At 34.4% G+C, this 18040-nt stretch overlaps 2 protein-coding genes and 1 long non-coding RNA gene across 3 annotated transcripts; all 3 read left to right on the forward strand.

Annotated features, from left to right (window-relative positions):
• The first annotated feature begins 4948 nt into the window (after nucleotides 1-4948).
• LOC125828992 (uncharacterized) lies at nucleotides 4949-6148 on the forward strand. The gene has a single exon (XM_049508280.1). It carries the CDS (start codon nucleotides 4949-4951, stop codon nucleotides 6146-6148), a length of 1200 nt encoding a protein of 399 aa, XP_049364237.1.
• A 3276-nt stretch (nucleotides 6149-9424) lies between these two features.
• LOC125829006 (uncharacterized) lies at nucleotides 9425-11454 on the forward strand. The gene is made up of 3 exons (XR_007443065.1): nucleotides 9425-9488; nucleotides 10766-10984; nucleotides 11307-11454. It is a non-coding gene; the product is annotated as an uncharacterized LOC125829006 (long non-coding RNA).
• Nucleotides 11455-12839: 1385 nt separating this feature from the next.
• On the forward strand, nucleotides 12840-15092 carry LOC125828993 (uncharacterized). Its single transcript, XM_049508281.1, has 3 exons — nucleotides 12840-13025; nucleotides 13704-13944; nucleotides 15063-15092. Exons 1-3 carry the CDS (start codon nucleotides 12840-12842, stop codon nucleotides 15080-15082), a joined length of 447 nt encoding a protein of 148 aa, XP_049364238.1. The 3' UTR covers nucleotides 15083-15092.
• The last annotated feature ends 2948 nt before the right edge of the window (nucleotides 15093-18040 follow it).

Consider the following 18040-nt stretch of genomic DNA (forward strand, 5'->3'; position numbering starts at 1 on the left):
TCTAATGGTGGAGTAGTATGAAGAAGCACTACAACAAAATTGATTTTTAACGACCAAATTTTAACGAAAGAACATAAATCCAGTCGTTATAGGTATATATATTCTGTCACAATTTTTTTTCCGTCGTTAAAAGGCAATTTTAATATAATATTAACGAAAGAACAATATCCGAACTTTAAGAAAATTAATACCTAGACGTTAATAATAAACTAATGACACATACTTTTATTTTAATTAACAACCCATTTTATTTTAACCCTTTTATATTTAACAATTTATTTATTTTTAACAAATAACTTATCCTCTATTACCCTATCCACCCACCCATCAGAACTAGGTCTCCCATTAGCCCCACCCATCCGTGAGAAAACATCGAGCTTCAGAGAGATGATGAACAGTCTTCTCGATTTTTCCGCTCACAAACTTGCACCACGCACGCCACCTTCTCCACCACTTCGAAGAGATGCGGCAATTTCTCAACACATCGTCCTTCTCATACGCTAGGAAGTGAGATTACCTAATGGAGATAACTCATAGAACTGATTTGTTGGAGAAAAATCAGCAAAACAGACCACGAAAATTCTGCTACCTTTAACTCCAAGTATCTATTCAAACTCTTATAAAGGAAATCAACGCCATTTTTTTCTAATTGCAGAAGTCAGCTTTCGTTTTTGACTCTAAATTTCACCTGATTGTTGTTGTTCTTTGTTGTGTGTTACGCTAGAAAGTGAGATACCTAAGGGAGATAACTCATAGAGCTGATTTGTTGGAGAAAAATCAGCAAAACCGACCACGAATAATCTGGTACCTTTAACTCCAGGTATATGTTCAAACTCTTATAAAGGAAATCAACGCCATTTTTTTCTAATTGCAGAAGTCAGCTTTCATTTTTTACTCTAAATTTCACCTGATTGTTGTTGTTTTTTGCTGTGTGTGACAATAATTTCGCATCTTCTTGGAGTTCCTTTCTTTTTAAAGTATGTTCTTTTGTTTTGACTATGAATTGTTAGGTGAAAATTCTGATTTTGCCCAATTTTATGTTTATTCTTTATGAATAATCTAGTTATTTTCAGTAGGTTTTTGTTGTACATGATCTTAAATTATGTATACTAGTCATTTCCAGCATATGTTTGTGTGTGCTTTTTGCAGTAGCCTCGATTGATAAGAAAAGAAGTCGCAATAGTGATAATTATTGAATAAATTTATCAATCTGAAATCTGATAACTTCCAGGACAAAATTTTCATTATCCTTCACAAGTGTAATTCTACCTTATAATATGATACATTTTTTTGTGTAAATTGTGGAGATTAGGTTTCCTTAATCCCATTTTCTTTATTTTTTTTTGTTGTTCTAGTCAAAACACAGTAGTTGTAGCACTAATATGAGTTCAAAGTACTAACTTTTTTATAACAACGAGAGTGGCCGAGGACCTGACCTTTTATGTACATACACTGCAATCTTTGCAAAAAATTTAGCAAGGAGGAATTCTATATATCATCTTTTTGATAATCTATTGTAACTTTAATACAATAACTTACAAAATATTAGCTTTGTCACATCTAAGTCTGTTGAAAATTTCGCCTTAGTCTTATTGGGTTTGTTTTATCTGTGTTGCTTTATTACTTTATGATTATGATATGTATCTACATGTACAAGTATACATCTTGAATTTTTCCACCGTGGGAATAAGATTCATTCTCAAAGCTATTTCTTGGTTAAGCAATAAATAACTCATGATTTGATAACGAGTCACAACAACATTTTGATGTACACATGGAGTTGAGGTTGTAATATTTCCTTTCTTTTTCCTTTTTCTTGAACTAGAGGTAGCTCTTTGAGTATTGTCCAGTCATTCAAAGAAAAGACATATTTCTTTAGTTCAGGCTCTTACATTATTGTTAAGTTACATTAAATGCTTACAGTGTAACATTTCCTCGCATTATCGTTAAGTTGATGACATTTTTATAATACATGGTTCTGGCCTGCTTGGATTGACTCCACTCCCCTGTATTCTACTTCTTTAATTTTGGGTCTGCTTTTTTTTTTATAAGGTAACTTTATATTCACATCAAAACTCATCAGCAAAGCCTGATGAGGTGGGATTTACAGCCCCCAGGGGTAATTTCAAAAGCCAAAAACTGGGCAAAACTTTACAATTGAGCTTTAAAATCCACTAAGCTATCTGCCTCCCCTACCAAATCCTGTTTACACCAAAAATACAACAGGCTCAAGCTATTCATCTTGATTTTCTGAGTGCTATTAAGTTTCCCATCATGTGATCTTTCATTTCTTTCCTTCCACAATGTCCACCAGATGCAGGCTGGGATGCATTTCCACCAGTCCTTTTGGATCTTCTTCTTCTGCCCACTCCTCCCACTGTCTCAACAACTCTTAAGTAGTTTTGGGCATTACCCAGTTAACTCTAAGTATACATACGAACATGTCCCACAGATTTGCAGCTGTTCTGCAGTGTAAGAATAAGTGACTATTAACTTCTGCCTCTTCCCCACACATGAAACACCTTAGCAAATTGTATACCTCTTCTGTGTAACACTTCATGAGTTAGACATGCTTTCCTAATTGTCAACCAAATAAAACCTGAGACCTTGTGAGGAACCTTGATTTTCCATATTAGTTTCCAAGGCCATTCCATTTCCATAGCCTGATTAGAGTTTAAACTCCAGTAACAAGACTTCACAGAAAAATCCCTTTCTTGTGCATTTTCCAGATTGGAGTATTAGGACTTTCAGTGACACCTGGAAATGCATTTAGTGTGTGTAATAATCCTGCTACTCTATCAACCTCCCAGTCATTTAAAGCCCTCCTAAAGATCAAATCCCAACCTTGAGGGCTCATGTGGTTCCATGGCTTAGGCTAGGTCTACTTTCAAAAATTTAACAGTATGTGCTACTATTAGCATGATTAAACTCTTCTATATATTTACAGTTCAAAATGAATAGCATGTTTAGGATTTAAAAAAATCCATGTCTCTGTTTAATATCATCTTAGATGTGGGAAAAGTATTGTATATTCTACAATCTATCAAATAGTACTAAATCAATACCTATGTTAAAAGAGGTTTTTCATGTGAAGATCTGACTGTGAATACATGTTCTTTTTTAGAGTATACATCACCTTCAATTGACAATTCAATGATTCATTTTCCCCTGAAACTCCAAAGTCACTGCCTCTCTGTGTTATTCTAGTGAGTAGTCACCAATAAACCTTCTCCTATGGGTAACAAATGGGCATTTAAGTTTTCACATCTCCATGATCTCATTCGCAACACGTTATACACCAAAAAGTAGCATTATTTCCCCTGATTCTTCATGTTGTTTTGCGAATGCCTTCACATTTGTTAATGTTGCAGTCAATTACTACACAATTTGTTTCTATCTGACCTTGTTCTTCTGTATGATCTTTTCCTTGTGTAGATACTTTCAAATTGAATAGGAGTTAAGAATTAACATTAATTATTGTTGAGAATTAATATGTTGCATTCAGGGTTCATACATCCTTCTTTGCTTCCTATATTTTTTCTTTCTTAGAAACTGGATAAATTCTTTTAAATCAGGCAATACACATAGCATTGGAAAGACTATACTGAAATTATTTCTTTGATTTCATGTAGCTGGTTGATTTTTTTGTAGGCTCTTTGTTTCATTTCATATTTTCATTTCTATGAAGTGCATCTCATTTACACTTATTTCTTTCTCGGTTGGTGTAGACTTCAATTCTAAATCTATCAGTGGTGCTTCTTGCTGTTGAAAGTGACTGCAAAACTACTCTTTTGAAGGCTCTGTGTTGATTTGTTTTGTAAGGTATGTTTTTTTTTCTAAGCCTTTCTTCTTTCTAATATGTTTTTGAAAATATTTCATGTATTTGTCCAAATTTTTTGGTCATTTCTTTTGCTATGTTATTTAATCTGGTCTTATCGGCCATTTCTTAAGAGGTACTGGTGGTTGCGATCTTTTAGTGTGTTCCATCGATTTTTGAGTAATGGTAACTACCACTGTCCAAACTTTAATGTGTTCAATACATGTATTAAAAAATTGCAAAACTGTGAGAAAATTTAAATGCTACAAACAGAAAAGTATAAATATTTCACCTTTTTTCTTTAGTCTTTACATACTCTTTTATAAATATAATGGGATCAGATTATAGGACTTAACTAACCTTGTTTGTAATTTTATAAATTTGTTGTGAACCTACTTTGTATATTTAGTTCCTAATCATAAATGTAGAGACTGTAGACCAGATCATCTTGATGAGTTTTCCAACTTTTCAAGAATTTCAAATGAACAGTGAATTTTTGAGCTTTAATTTTACATAAATAACATATGTTGTCAATATCTTGGTCACTGTTTTGGAGTTTAGTTGCAAGCAAATCTTGGTATATTTCTCATGTAATCACCATTTGATTCCCTCATTTGCTTTAAAATCATCTGCAAAGTTTGTTCTGCCATACATTCAAGAAAAAGAGTAACCATAATTAGATTTACATTATAGTTCCTAACGTTTTTTAAGAAGTAAGAGGTTGTATTAATAGTTATCATGGAGATGCAAGATAGCCACAAAGAAAATAGTTGATAACTTCAGGATTGCCAAAAAATAATTGAGATCTTGGAGTTAAAACTTATAGCTAAAACTCAAAGTTGTTTAACTAATAGGAGGAAGCTAATGATGTCTATTGGGGAAATAAAATCATTTACACAAGATTTTTATAAATAACTAAACATATTATTGATGTTTAGAATGTATATTCAAAAGTTATTATTTTGAAATATTTGGTCTTTTACTATTTATATGTTGAATTTTCTTGAATTGCTAGATTTTTGTCATGTAATTTGACTATTCAAATTTGTGTAACCTTTTTTTTTACCATCTTTTGAGTACCTGGTTGTTATTCTAACGTATTGTTATATCTATTTTACATGCATGAAAATTATGGCACCTAATAAGCAATGGATGGAACTTATTACCGATAGACTTGCTAATGCCTATATAGATGGGGTAGAGAATTTCTTGGATTATGCCTTTACAAAATTAGGAGAACCAATGTCGATCCGTTGTCCATGTATTAAATGTGGTAATGCAACTTCTAGAACACGTGTTGTAGTTAGGTCACATTTAATAGTACATGGGATAATACCAAGTTATACTTTTTGGTATCACCATGGGGAGATGTTAGGTGAAGCACAATCAAATTTTGAATTTATAGATGATAATGACATTGAAGAGGATGACGGTGAGGATGAAATACATGGGTTGCTAAGAGATTTGTACCCCGATTTTGATGGAGATAATATGAATAATAGTACTGGTGATGATCTTCGGGAGGAGGAACCAAATGCTGAAGCAAAAAGATTTTATAGGTTATTGAAAGATCTTGATCTACCATTATATGAAAGTGCAAAAGTTTCTAAACTTTCTACTTTGATTATATTGCTTCACCTTAAAAGTATTGGTCATTGGAGTAATGAGTCATTTACGATGCTATTAAAGTTTTTGAAAGATGATTTATTGCTTGATGGAACAAACTTATCGGATTCATATTATGAGGCAAAGAAGGTAATTCGAGATCTTGGGCTTTCTTGTAAGAAGATTGATGCATGTAAGAATGATTGCATGTTGTATTGGAAGGATGATAATTGTCTTCAATCGTGCAAAGTTTGTGGTGCATCTAGATGGAAGGATGCTAAACATAGTGGGGAAACAAAATTGAAAAAAGGAAAAAAGATACCATGCAAGATGTTATGTTATTTTCCTCTAAAGCCAAGACTTCAAAGATTATTTATGTGCTCAAAGACATCTCCATTGATGTCATGGCATCATGACAAAAAAGTTGATGATGGAATAATGAGGCATCTAGTTGATTCAATGGCATGGAAAAAATTTGATGAACTCCACCCATCTTTTGCAGCTAAAGCTCGTAATGTACGACTTGGACTTGCTAGTGATGGTTTCCAACCAATTGGAATGTCGAGAACTCCCTACAGCATTTGGCATGTAGTACTTGTTCCTTATAATTTGCCCCCTTGGCTTTGCATGAAGCAAGAGAATTTTATTTTGTCAATGCTTATACCTGGTCCTAATGGTCCTAGTGATGCAATTGATGTCTATCTACAACCTTTAATAGAGGAGTAGAATGAATTATGGGAAACTGGAGTAGAGACATTCGATGCATCAACTAGAAATAATTTTAAGTTACATGCATCTTTGTTGTGGACCATTAATGACTTTCTAGCATATGCCAATTTGTCTGGATGGAAGTACAAAAGGAAAACTTGCTTGCCCATGTTGCAATAAAAAAACTTGCTCTACAAGGCTAAAAAATGGCCAAAAAGAGTGTTATATGGGCCACAGGCGCTATCTTCCTCTTAATCACAAATGGAGAAATGATAAAGTGTCATTTGATAACACTGTTGAGCATAGGCTACCACTAGAAATGTTGTCTGGTGATGATATACTTGATCAAGTTGCTGATTTAGATGGGTTGCCATTAACAAAGGATCCACGGAAAAAAATTAAAATATCACATAAGAAAAGGGGTGATAACTGGAATAAGAAGAGTATATTCTTTGATCTTCCATATTGGAAAACCTTATTGTTGCGACATAATCTTGATGTGATGCACATTGAGAAGAATATATGTGACAATATTTTGGGGACAATTTTCGATATCAAAGGGAAAACAAAAGACATATTGAGTACTCGGTTGGATTTACAAGAAATGAATATACGGAAAGAATTCCATCCAATACAAAATGGAGATGAATATGAGTTGCCGGCAACATCTTACACATTATCTGTTGAAGAGAAGCAAACAATTTTCAATTTTTTGAAGAATTTAAAGGTCCCAGATGGATTTTCCTCAAATATTTCTCATTGTGTCAACCTTAAGGATAAAAAAATTTCGGGATTAAAAAGCCATGATTGTCATATAATTCTACAACATTTACTCCCACTTGTCATGCGTGGTATGCTTTGCAAATCTGTGTTTGAACAACTTATTGAGTTGTCTATTTTTTTCAAAGTTCCTGGAGCAAAATGTTTGAGCATAGAGGAGTTGGAACAAATAGAAGCCCAAATACCAAAAACACTATGCAAGTTAGAAAAGGTGTTCCCTACTGCTTTTTTTGATGTCATGGTGCACTTGCCTATTCATTTACCTAATGAAGCTAGGATTGCTGGACCAGTTCAATATCGATGGATGTATCCAATAGAGAGATACCTACACTTTTTGAAGTGTTTTATTGGTAATATGGCTCACCCTGAAGGTTCTATTGTAGAGGAATATTTAGCAGTTGAATGTATGACATTATGTTCAAGGTATTTGAATACAATAAAGACAAAATTTAATTGTCCAGAGAGAAATTATAATGGTGGGGTAATTGAATCTGATGGTGGTTTAACCATATTTTGTGAGCCTAGAAAGAGTTTAAAGGGTAGTTCACCAGACAAACTTGATTCACATGATTTGGAGGAGGCACATTTTTATATTTTGAAGAACTGTGATGAAATTCAACCATTTCTCGAGTAAGTATTGATTAAATCTAATAATTTACTTCTATCTTGTCCATATTTCAACTTAAAATAACATGTAGAACTTCAATTCATTGTAGAGAATTTTCACAAATTCATAGTGAGGCCTCTCAACAAAGTTCAGATGTGGAGTGGAATAGACAATTCATTAGTTGGTTACAAAAGAGGGTGAGTAGAAATTAATTCATTTTCTTAAATCAAGTATGTAAATATTGTTTTCTAAAAGGGTATTTGATGTTGTTAGGTTGCAGAGTTGTACAAACATGATGATAGTAAGAGAATGGCAGATTTGCTATCGTTATCACGTGGTCCTCTACCATATGTGACAAGATTGAAAGGTCATATTGTTAATGGATATAGGTTTCACATGCAAGAGTATGATAAATATTTGAAAACTCAGAATTGTGAGGTAATTGTAGTAGGTGAGACCGGTGAAGAGCAAAAACCTATGAATTACTATGGCGAGTTAATCGAGGTTCTTGAATTACAATTTGTTGGGGAGAGAAGAGTGATTTTATTCCGATGTACATGGTTCGATGTGTATGATCAGAAGAAGGGAGTTAAAATGGATGAATATGGCTTTGTAAGTGTTAATCGTCGGCGATGTTTGAAAATAAATGAGCCATTTGTATTAGCCAGCCAAGCATCACAAGTATTTTATGTTATTGATCATTCGAATAAAGGTTGGCATATAGTGCAAAATGTTCAACCTCGTGATTCTTTTGATATATTGGAAAAAAAGGATGATGACTTAGAAGAGTTACATAACTCTACACAAATGAAAAGAAAAAGAACTCATTAAGGTTTGCAGCTTTATCATGCTTGATTTTACTTTATTAATTTATTATGGTATTGATTCTTATAGTATTTTCTGTGAAAATTCGTTTAATAATCTTGGTCTTTAATGTTACCTTGTTTTTACTAAAGTTTTAATGGTTTATGCGAGGAACCTGTGTTACATGTACATGTGTCTTTTTCTGAATGCGTTTTCAGTTGATATTTCATCTTATGAAAAACTTCCTTACCTATTTGATCTTTTGATTATTATTATTATTATTTGTATTAGGTTGACATGAATCCCTCAAAAACTCTGAAGAATGAAATGGGACAAGCTTCAAAAATTCCCAAGCATGGACTCATTCAGCCTGGTGCCTTAGCAAAGGGACTAGGTCAAAGTTTGAAAGTTATGAGCACTACAAGAGTTAATGCTGAACAAAGGACTTCGATTTCCAAAAATAGAAGTTACAATGCCACAACTTCTAAGTTGAATAAGCTAGCAGACAATAGTTTCCATGTGCATCCTTGTTTTGATGAAAAGGAAGACAATGCTCCCTTCCATCAAGGAACTGAAATGAATCAATACACTTTGACTAGTGGTGCAACGGCTCGAGGACAAACCTTAGGGATTAATGTTGAAAAATCGACTCTGATTGACAAAAATAGAAGTAATACAACAACTTCTAGTGGAAATAAGTCAGCAAAGACTAGTATCCCTGTGCCTCATAATTTTTATCCAATGGAACACGATGACACCCTATTTCAAGAATCAAAAGTTACTCGAGATGCTCAAAGAAGTGATAATTTGAAAAAGAGTTAGTCCAGTTAATATATTTGATCAAGAAATTTTGCTTAGCTTTCTTTACCTAATCTTTTTTGTATTCTTTCTGTTATTAATAATGGGCATGAACTTCTTATTTTGGTTGACTTTCATCAAAATTTGCAGGTGCATTTGAATTTGATAAGTCAAAAAAAGTAATTGGAGTGCCTCGATCTGCTCAAAAAAGTGATACTACTATGTTATTTTATTTGTGCAACTTTTTTTTGTTAGTTGAATTGAATTGTTAGTTTTTATAACTTGCACTTAAATTTGCAGGTCCGTTGAATCTAGAAAAGCAAAAAAAAGTGTTTGAAGTGGCTCAAGGTGCTAAGGAAACTGAAACTAGTATGTATTTTCTTTTATGTAATATTTTCATGTTGTTACTTGTAAAGCAGTCAAAATATTATCTTGCCTTGCTTCCATCTGCAATAGATATGTTAGCATATGATAGTTCCATAAGCAGTGTTCCTACAATAAACATATTGTAAGCTTAACTTTTTTACACATTGGATGAAATCTGAAGTTTGGTAAGCCCCTCATAATCTTCAAGACCGTAGTTAAAGACTCCATAACCAATATAAATAGCAGGGGAGACATGGGGTCCCCTTGTCGTATTCCTCGTTTTTCCTCGAATAACCATTTTCTACCCCATTCACCATAACAGAATACATGGGAGGTGTTACATATCATAATCAACTTCACAAAGCCATCTGGAAACCCATAACCAAGTAAAGCTTCCTCGAAAATTTCTAACTCAGCATGTCATATGCTTTTTGGAGATCAATCTTCATCAAACATCTGAGATTGGTTTTCCTATTGTAATGCCTTCATAAGTCATGATATATTAAGACATTGTGGACCATAGATCTCCCTTGAACAAAAGTTGATTGATTCTCTGCTACCAAGTAACTTACACATATTTTAGTTTTTGACAAATCAGTTTGACTTTATATATCACAATACAACACGAAATAGGTCTGCACTGACTAGCATTTTCAGGAACAAGGACATTCGAGATAAGGGCAATATTAATAACATTTATCCGTCTTAGTAACTGACCATTCCGGAAGAAATCCAACAGTTCTTTAGCAACATCTTTCCCATGATATCCTAAGCTTCTTTGTAGAAATCACTACCATAGTCATCAGGACTAGGACTGCTTTTCATATCAATACTACACACAACTTTCCTAACATCCTTTGCATTAAGAAGTTTCAATATTTCTAGTTGTTTTTCAATAGCTTGCTTCAATTCTCTGTTTAATAACTCAGTAAAAATACCTTGTGTTTGCATCTCCAAGACTGATCCAGTTTGCCTGACTTCTCTGTAGTAGGAACATCTCTGCTAAGTTAGAAGCTTGTTTGAATTATACCAGTTTTTTGTTGCGACTATTGTCAGCATTATTATCCTGAGTGTTATTCAATTTATTCTTTTTTTCATTGACTACTACTTCCTTGTGATTCTATGTTGTGCATTTTTCCTTTGAGATTATGTCACTATTATTATGGGCTATTTCACCTACACCACTGCTTTTATTTGCTTTATTTAATTTCCTTTGTATCCTTCTTGTTAGTAATGGGAATGAACTTCTTATTTCAATTGACTTGCATCAAAATTTACAGGTCTGTTTGAATTTGACAAGGCTAAAAAAGTGACTGAAGTGTCTCAGCAAGATAAAAGAAGTGATACTACTATTTTATTTTATTTGTGTAACTTTTTTTAGTAAGCTGAATTGATTTCTTGGGCATTTTGACTTACAGTTAGTTTTGCAGATTTGTTTGAATCTAGAAAAGCAAAAAAAGTGGTTGAAGTGGTACAAGATGCTGAGGGAATTGAAACTAGTATGTATTGTCTTCTACGTATTTTCTAATTGTTTCTGCATTGTTACCTATAAAGCAGCTAAAACATTATCTTGCCTCGCTTCCATAGGCCCTGAGAATCTAAGAGTAACAAGACTTCACTGTGAAAAGACCAAATTGTTTCCCCTTCCATTTCAAGCTATCCTCACTGTTAATAAGATCTTTAAAAGAAGTTAGGAGACCAACAAATTCTATAGAACTCTCCGTATCCCAGTCATTTAGATTCAAGTATGTTCCAGTTGTCTCATTCTTCACTTTGTGCTACAGTGGGATTGAACTTCTTGTTTGGTTTTCCTTACTATAGATTTTGCAGGTCCATGTGAAACAGAAAGGGCAAAGAATGTGAGGGGAACAAATATTTGTAAGAATGTTTTGCGATTGAGACCTGGAGAAAAATTAAAAGTCACTTTCTATCAAAATCGAGTCGTCGGGCAGAATCACACCTCATTTACGAGACACTTGGGACTTGATAGTTCGTGATCGTAATATGTGTCCACTCCGGGTACACTCATGGATGGACATTGAAGAGCATAAGCTTGAGCACATGTGGGCAGTTGTTACTATAAGGATTACAACACATCTATCTCTTCTTTTTACTGATAACTGTCAAGAATCCCTTTTCAAAAGGTATTGGATGTTTTAGTTTGAAACATGACTCTTGATTTCTCATTCCTTCTCCTTTAATAACAAAGTATAGTTACTCAGTTTCAATGGATAGATAAAAATTCTCACATTTCGTCTTTTCTCGTTAGCCTATTTGATAGTTAAATCTCTTGCCACTACCTGCTAATAAGAGGCTTTTGAAAAGTTAACTTTATTCTTCCACTGTAATTTCTTTGGATGTTAATATTATTAGTTTAGTGTGGCTATAGTTAATATGATTCTGCAGTTGGTAAAAACTATCAATTATTGTTTTTCAATTTTATGTTATAATTTCAATGTGTAACCTTCATCTTAACAAAATTTAAAATTTTCTCAGTCATAGCAGTGTATTGATATGTACTTCGTTAAGTATTGAGCTGACACTAACTGTTACTTTAGGACCTAAATGTTTGATGGAGGATACACCTATTCATCAAAAGCCTCTACTAAGTATATACATTTCTTAGCCTTCTTGGCGGTTTTCACTATTGATAATCTTTCTTTGGTAATAAATTGTATATGTTGTACTTCTGTCTTTAATGAATCTTTAATTTTTGTTATGTAATATGGAGTAAATCACAATTCCATAACTGCCCTGCCACAATCTACTTCTTTATCTTGGTCCAGTGTCATTGGTTGATCCATTATAGACTTTCCTTGACTTTGCCTGAGCTACTGATACCCAGCCACCTGTAACTTTCTTCCACAACTCTTTTTTCCATTGACATGACATAAATAGATGAGTGGGGTCTTTTAAATAAGGTTGATCAATGCAAATCTTATTCTTTCTCACTGTATCTCCATAAATCTCTATTTGCTAGTTGAATACACATTGGATATACACTTCTAGATCATATTATAGTATGAAGTAGGTCTATATTGACTAACATTGGCCAATGTTGAGACCTTAGGGGTAGTTAAAATTATGGTAGCATTTACTTATTTCAGGCAACTCGCTTGTGTCACTACTTTACTCTTAACGCTATTTCAAACACTATACAATAGTGAAGTGAGTAAGCTATAGGTTTTAAACAGACAACTTGTGGTTGTTATTTATTTGAAATTTTGATTTATGTTTTTCAAATTTCTAGGTTACTACCTATTAGGTGATCTATACTTCGATGCCTTGTTTTCCCTTATTCAAGAGATTTTGATGGTATTTTTTCTATTTTAGGAGAAGTTTGACAGTGATGACATGAATGATCAAAGAGATAATGTTTTGCAACATATGAGAAAGCTTTGGAATAACTGGAGAGGATCATTGCACAAGAATGTGAAATCTAAATCATTGCACGAGGTTCTTAAAGATGTGCCAATGGGAGTAGACAAAAGTGATTGGGAATGGTTGGTCAAGGAACATTTTTTATCTCAGAAATTTAAGGTAAGACTTCATATAGTTATTCACAAATATCATTTTATTTCTAGTCACATATGATTAGTTTTTTGGAATAATTTATACCATGTACAAATTGAGTCTTGATTTCGATTAAAATATTTGATGTCTTCTATCCACAAGATCTACCAAAGAAAATTGCAATGGTGTTTTTTGTGCTTCTGTTCTCTTTTACCCTCTTCCCACTGAGCTTAAAAGTACACATTAAATATAGAATCATTAAACAGGATGTGATAATTTCAGTTGTTGTGTTGTTAATGCAGGACGCTAGTACAAGAAACTCAGTCAATAGGTCTAAGTTGTGTATGCCTCATCGTACGGGTAGCAGGCCTATTAGAGAGATTGTTTACGAAATGGTAAATAAATTGTGCAACCCTATAAAGAAACCTCTCCTATTTCTATAAAACATCTTATTTTTTAATCGTGAAGGGAGGCAAAGATGGTAATCCACCAAACATGGAAACTATTTTCTTTGAGACACGTAAGAAGGGAAATGAGCTTGTCGAACTTGAAACCGTTGAAAAATATGTATGTTTATAACAATTTTAATTTCATTTAACATCCTTACTCTTACTTAGTGCATTGCATTATTTTAAATATTCTTATGTTTTATAGGCTGAAATTCATGAGCTTGTACAATCTGAACCATCTCTTACTAATATTGAGGTAGTGGAAAGGTGCTTTGGACCTCAATGCAAAAGTCACGTAGTTGGATTTGGTGGTGGAATAACAACTAAGGAGTTAAAAGGCGGTACCACCTCAAAGGCTGCATTGTGGGAAGAGCTGAAAACAACTCGAAAAGAAAAGGAATCACTACAAAAACGCATGGATATTCTAGAGAGTAAATATGAACACCTTGAAAATATAGTGATCCATCAGTCTTCATCAGTTCCATCAATTCCATCAGGTTAGTAAACATACTATTAGTTATTATTACATGATATGTATTGTGTGTGAATGAAGTGATGTTGCTTCTCATTGATAAGGAAGGGTTTTGTTATTGCAGTTGTGCTATGAGTTACCTGTTTCCCTTTAGTGCATTGCGTTATCTTGAACATTCTGTATATTCTGGCATTCTCACTCTAGCCTTTCTATATATAACTAAAATCAATATCACTTTAGTTATAATATCCACAAAGCTAAAAGATTGATTTTATGTTCATTTCTATATATACCAATGAGATTGTTATAACATCTTCAAATGTAAAAGTAGGTATCAGTATGGTTATTGTTTTGTATATGTTGTTGGTAGAAAATCAAGATCTCTCCTCTGATTAGGTCCTTGTATGACTTTGTCCTCTATAATATCATTGTCAATATAATTTGCCCTTTATTATTGTAGTATTAGTAGTTAATCTCAAACATCACACACTTATCTACATTACCCTTTCTCTGTTGCCCTGCAACTTTAAATATATTTGATCATGTTTGTGTCATTCTCCACTGTGGTAATTAGTTGTTTAAGTTTTTCTAACTTCCTACTTGTCATCCAGCTGCAAGCTTGTTTCATCTGATCCACTTGCATTCTCCATTTAAACAACTTATCTATTTTTTCTTTCCTTCAACTTTCAGTACTAGTACTAGGATTAGGATTTCTGGTCTTCTTTATTTGATGTATATTTACATTCTCTTTGTTGAAGCACTTTAATGTGTGTTGTGTTCATGTTTGTCCATTTTAATCTCTCTCATTCCTTCCATTAATTTGGAAAGTGGCCCAGGTTTTGTGAAAGAGGTGGGGTATGAGGAAGCATTCACTTGAATAAATATTTAAATGAGGAAGCACCAACCACCCTCTGTATGAGATGTTAATGTGAAAGTAATACAACTCTTGTTGGCTGCCAGTGGAGATCCTCAATGTAGAAGGTTGGGTAGAGAAATTATCTAGAATTCATGAACTAGAACTGTAAATATGTTTCTAGTTGTATACATAAGAAAATAGATCAGGAACTATTCAAGAGAATTAATCCTTAAGTTCAAACTTTTTTCCGTTACTAATTAATTTAGTTCAAATTGTTGTTTTGATAGATGAAGATTTTGAAGATTAAAGAACAAGATCATGTGAAAGATAATGTGGAGCGTGCAACAAAGAATATTATATTTTTATTGTAGGTGCAAAGACGTTTTATGTAGTTATTCTTAATGTCATTTTCTTAATTTCTAGGATTTTATAGATGTCGAACACATGTTTTATTATGTTGAACGTGTATGCTTTTTTTTTTAGATATTGTGTCGAACATATAAGTTTTTAGTAATTAAATCCATGTGTTCTTTAATTTATTATTAACAATATAATTTTATATCAAATTTTCAATTGGATGTGAAAAGAATTTATATGAACTGATCATATTAGTTCTTTTTAGAAATGATGGAAAAGATAACAACTAAAAATTAAATGTAATAATTTAAATCAAAATTTGTGACAGGAAATTTGATTGTTAAAAAGTATTGTAATCAACGACAGGAATTCTGGCTGCTAAAATTAGTTATAACGCCCCTAATTTGTTGTTTTACTTGAAGGTTCTAACGACTAAATGACCATCAAAGAAGGGGAATTTGGTCGTTGTAAGCACGTGTAACGACCGGATTAATTGGTGTCGTTAAATAATATTTAACGACCGGACATGCAATCCAGTCGTTAACCTTTAACGATGGAGCTTTTAACGACCGGTGATGACCAATTTTTGACCAGTCGTTATAGACCTTTAATGATCGGATTTGGACTTATAGCGACGGTATTTCCTTTCGCTAAAGGTCATTTTTCTTGTAGTGAAGAGCATTGCAGAGTTTGTTGCTAAGTGTCCGAATCGCCAACAATTTAACTAGAGCACCAAAGGCCCGGTGGTACGGCTCAGAATATAGAACTTCCAGAATGGAAGTGGGAGATGATCAATATGGATTTCATCACAGGTTAGCCCAAGTCTTGCAGGCAACATGATTCTATTTGGGTGATTGTGGTTCGAATGCCCAAATCAGCCCACTTTTTACCGGTAAAGACTACCCATTCAACAGAGGATTATGCCAGGTTATATAATGGGAGTGGTAGTAAGCAACTCCTTGAGCCTCCGAAAGCTCAACTCCCACTTCTCCAACCACACAAAAGGGGTTTCATAGTGATTCAATCGATTCAAAGGTGTTGCAATAGTGGAGAAGCCCTTAAGAAAGTGTCTATAGTAACTCGCTAACCCGATGAAGCTACAAACTTCAGTAACAAAAGTGGGCCTATCCCTATCACAGACAGCCTCAATCTTTGCCAGATCAACAATAATGCCCTCCTTGGACACCACGTGCATCAATAATTCTACTTTCTCAAGCCAAAACTCTCACTTTAAGAACTTGGCATAAAGCTTCCCATCTCTTAAAGTCTGGAGCTCTATTCTCAAATGCTGCTCATTCTCACTCCAGTTCCATGAGTATACCAATATGTCATCAATGAAGACTATGATGAAGGAATCAAGGTTAGGCATGATCACAGGAGTCATCAAGTCCATGAAGATGGCATGGCCATTAGTCAACCCAAAAGACATCACTAGGAACTGATAGTGGTTGTAATGAGTCCTAAATGCGGTCTTCGGAATGTTCGCTACCCTAATCCTTAGCTGATGGTAACCGGTTCTCAAGTCAATCTTAGAAAAATTGTGGCACCTTGAAGATGATCAAATAGGTCATCAATATGGGGTATAGGATAACGATTCTTCACCGCCACCTTGTTCAGTTGCCTGTAGTCAATACACATCCGCACAGAGTTGTCCTTCTTTTTCACAAACAAGATTGGGCACCCTAAGGTGATACACTTGGGCAAATAAACCCCTTACCTAAGAGGTCCTCAAACTGTACACTGAGCTCTGGAGGTGCCATCTGATAAGATGGAATAGAAATAGACGGGTACCTGGCACTTTGTCTATGACAAAATCAATATCACGCTCTAGAGGGAGGCCATGCAGTTCTATGGAAAATACATTTGCAAACTCCCTAATCACTGGAACTAACTAAACTAAAAGGCTCTCCCCACTAAAATCTCACATATAGGCCAAATAGGCTAGACAACCTAAAGCAACCAATCGTTGATCCTGTGGGCCCTAGTGCATCAACCCTGGCCGCTCTACCATGGGTATAAGCCATCTTGTGAAATAGTAAAACAAGTGATATCCCATGAAACCAATTAGACATACGATTCATAAAAATGATATAAACCAGAAAATCTTCCTAACGACATTCAGTAACCTCCCGAAGATAAGTCAAGTATATCTCTACGCTAATCCACAGGACTCTACTAGACATAAGTTCTGTATAAGTGAGATTGGTGAACCTGGGGATATGATACCAACTTGTCACGACCCGATTCCTCGAGTTATGATGGCGCCTACTTTAACCCACCTGTAGGCAAGCCAACCCGTATCCCAAAACTACCAGTAATAGGATTGAGGCCAGAAAACTAAACTCAAACTAAAATAATAAAATAAATTACAGTAATCATAGATGAAGAATCGGAAGTAAGATAAAATATATATACAAATAAGAGATCCCTCCCAGAACCTAGTAGTCATATATATACAGAGCTACTAACAAAATGACTAGAACTACCAAAAGTGGACTACAGAAACAAGACAGTGTCAAAAAAAAAGTATAACACCCCAGATATTAGTAGGCTAAACTAGAGCTAAACGTGAGAGTTAGAGTCATGAAGGCGGCCTAGGGAAAAGGGCATGATGGAAAGAGCTAAGGGAAAGGGACCAAGGCTGCCAAAAGTTCCCAAGGCATTGCCCACCAAGCCACAAGATCCTTCACAGCTCATGGTGGTCACCACGCCTCGTGGTGCCACTTGTGGTGGTGAGGCAATAGCCTCCTTAAGGCTTCACCAAATTGGCTCATCCACAAGAGCCACTTCACGGCTCGAGAAGCCTTGGACGGCTCGTGGGAGTGGCCTTGGTCATGCCTTGGTGGTTGAGGGTTGAAGGAGGGTGGCTTAGCCACTGCCTCAAAGCCCAAGAGAGGGACCACGACTC

This window comes from Solanum verrucosum, unplaced genomic scaffold (genome assembly GCF_900185275.1).
Source record: "Solanum verrucosum unplaced genomic scaffold, falcon-dt-bn FXZP01000231.1, whole genome shotgun sequence".
Taxonomy (NCBI): domain Eukaryota; kingdom Viridiplantae; phylum Streptophyta; class Magnoliopsida; order Solanales; family Solanaceae; genus Solanum; species Solanum verrucosum.

What these genes read in the sequence shown, in the direction of transcription:
- LOC125828992 (XM_049508280.1), top strand. Translation starts at nt 4,949, where the DNA reads ATGGCACCTAATAAGCAATGGATGGAACTTATTACCGATAGACTTGCT.
- LOC125828993 (XM_049508281.1), top strand. Translation starts at nt 12,840, where the DNA reads ATGAATGATCAAAGAGATAATGTTTTGCAACATATGAGAAAGCTTTGG. An exon ending in TTTTATCTCAGAAATTTAAG is followed by an intron (nt 13,026 to 13,703) that starts GTAAGACTTCAT and finishes ACTAATATTGAG; the next exon opens with GTAGTGGAAAGGTGCTTTGG. An exon ending in AGTTCCATCAATTCCATCAG is followed by an intron (nt 13,945 to 15,062) that starts GTTAGTAAACAT and finishes TTGTTTTGATAG; the next exon opens with ATGAAGATTTTGAAGATTAA.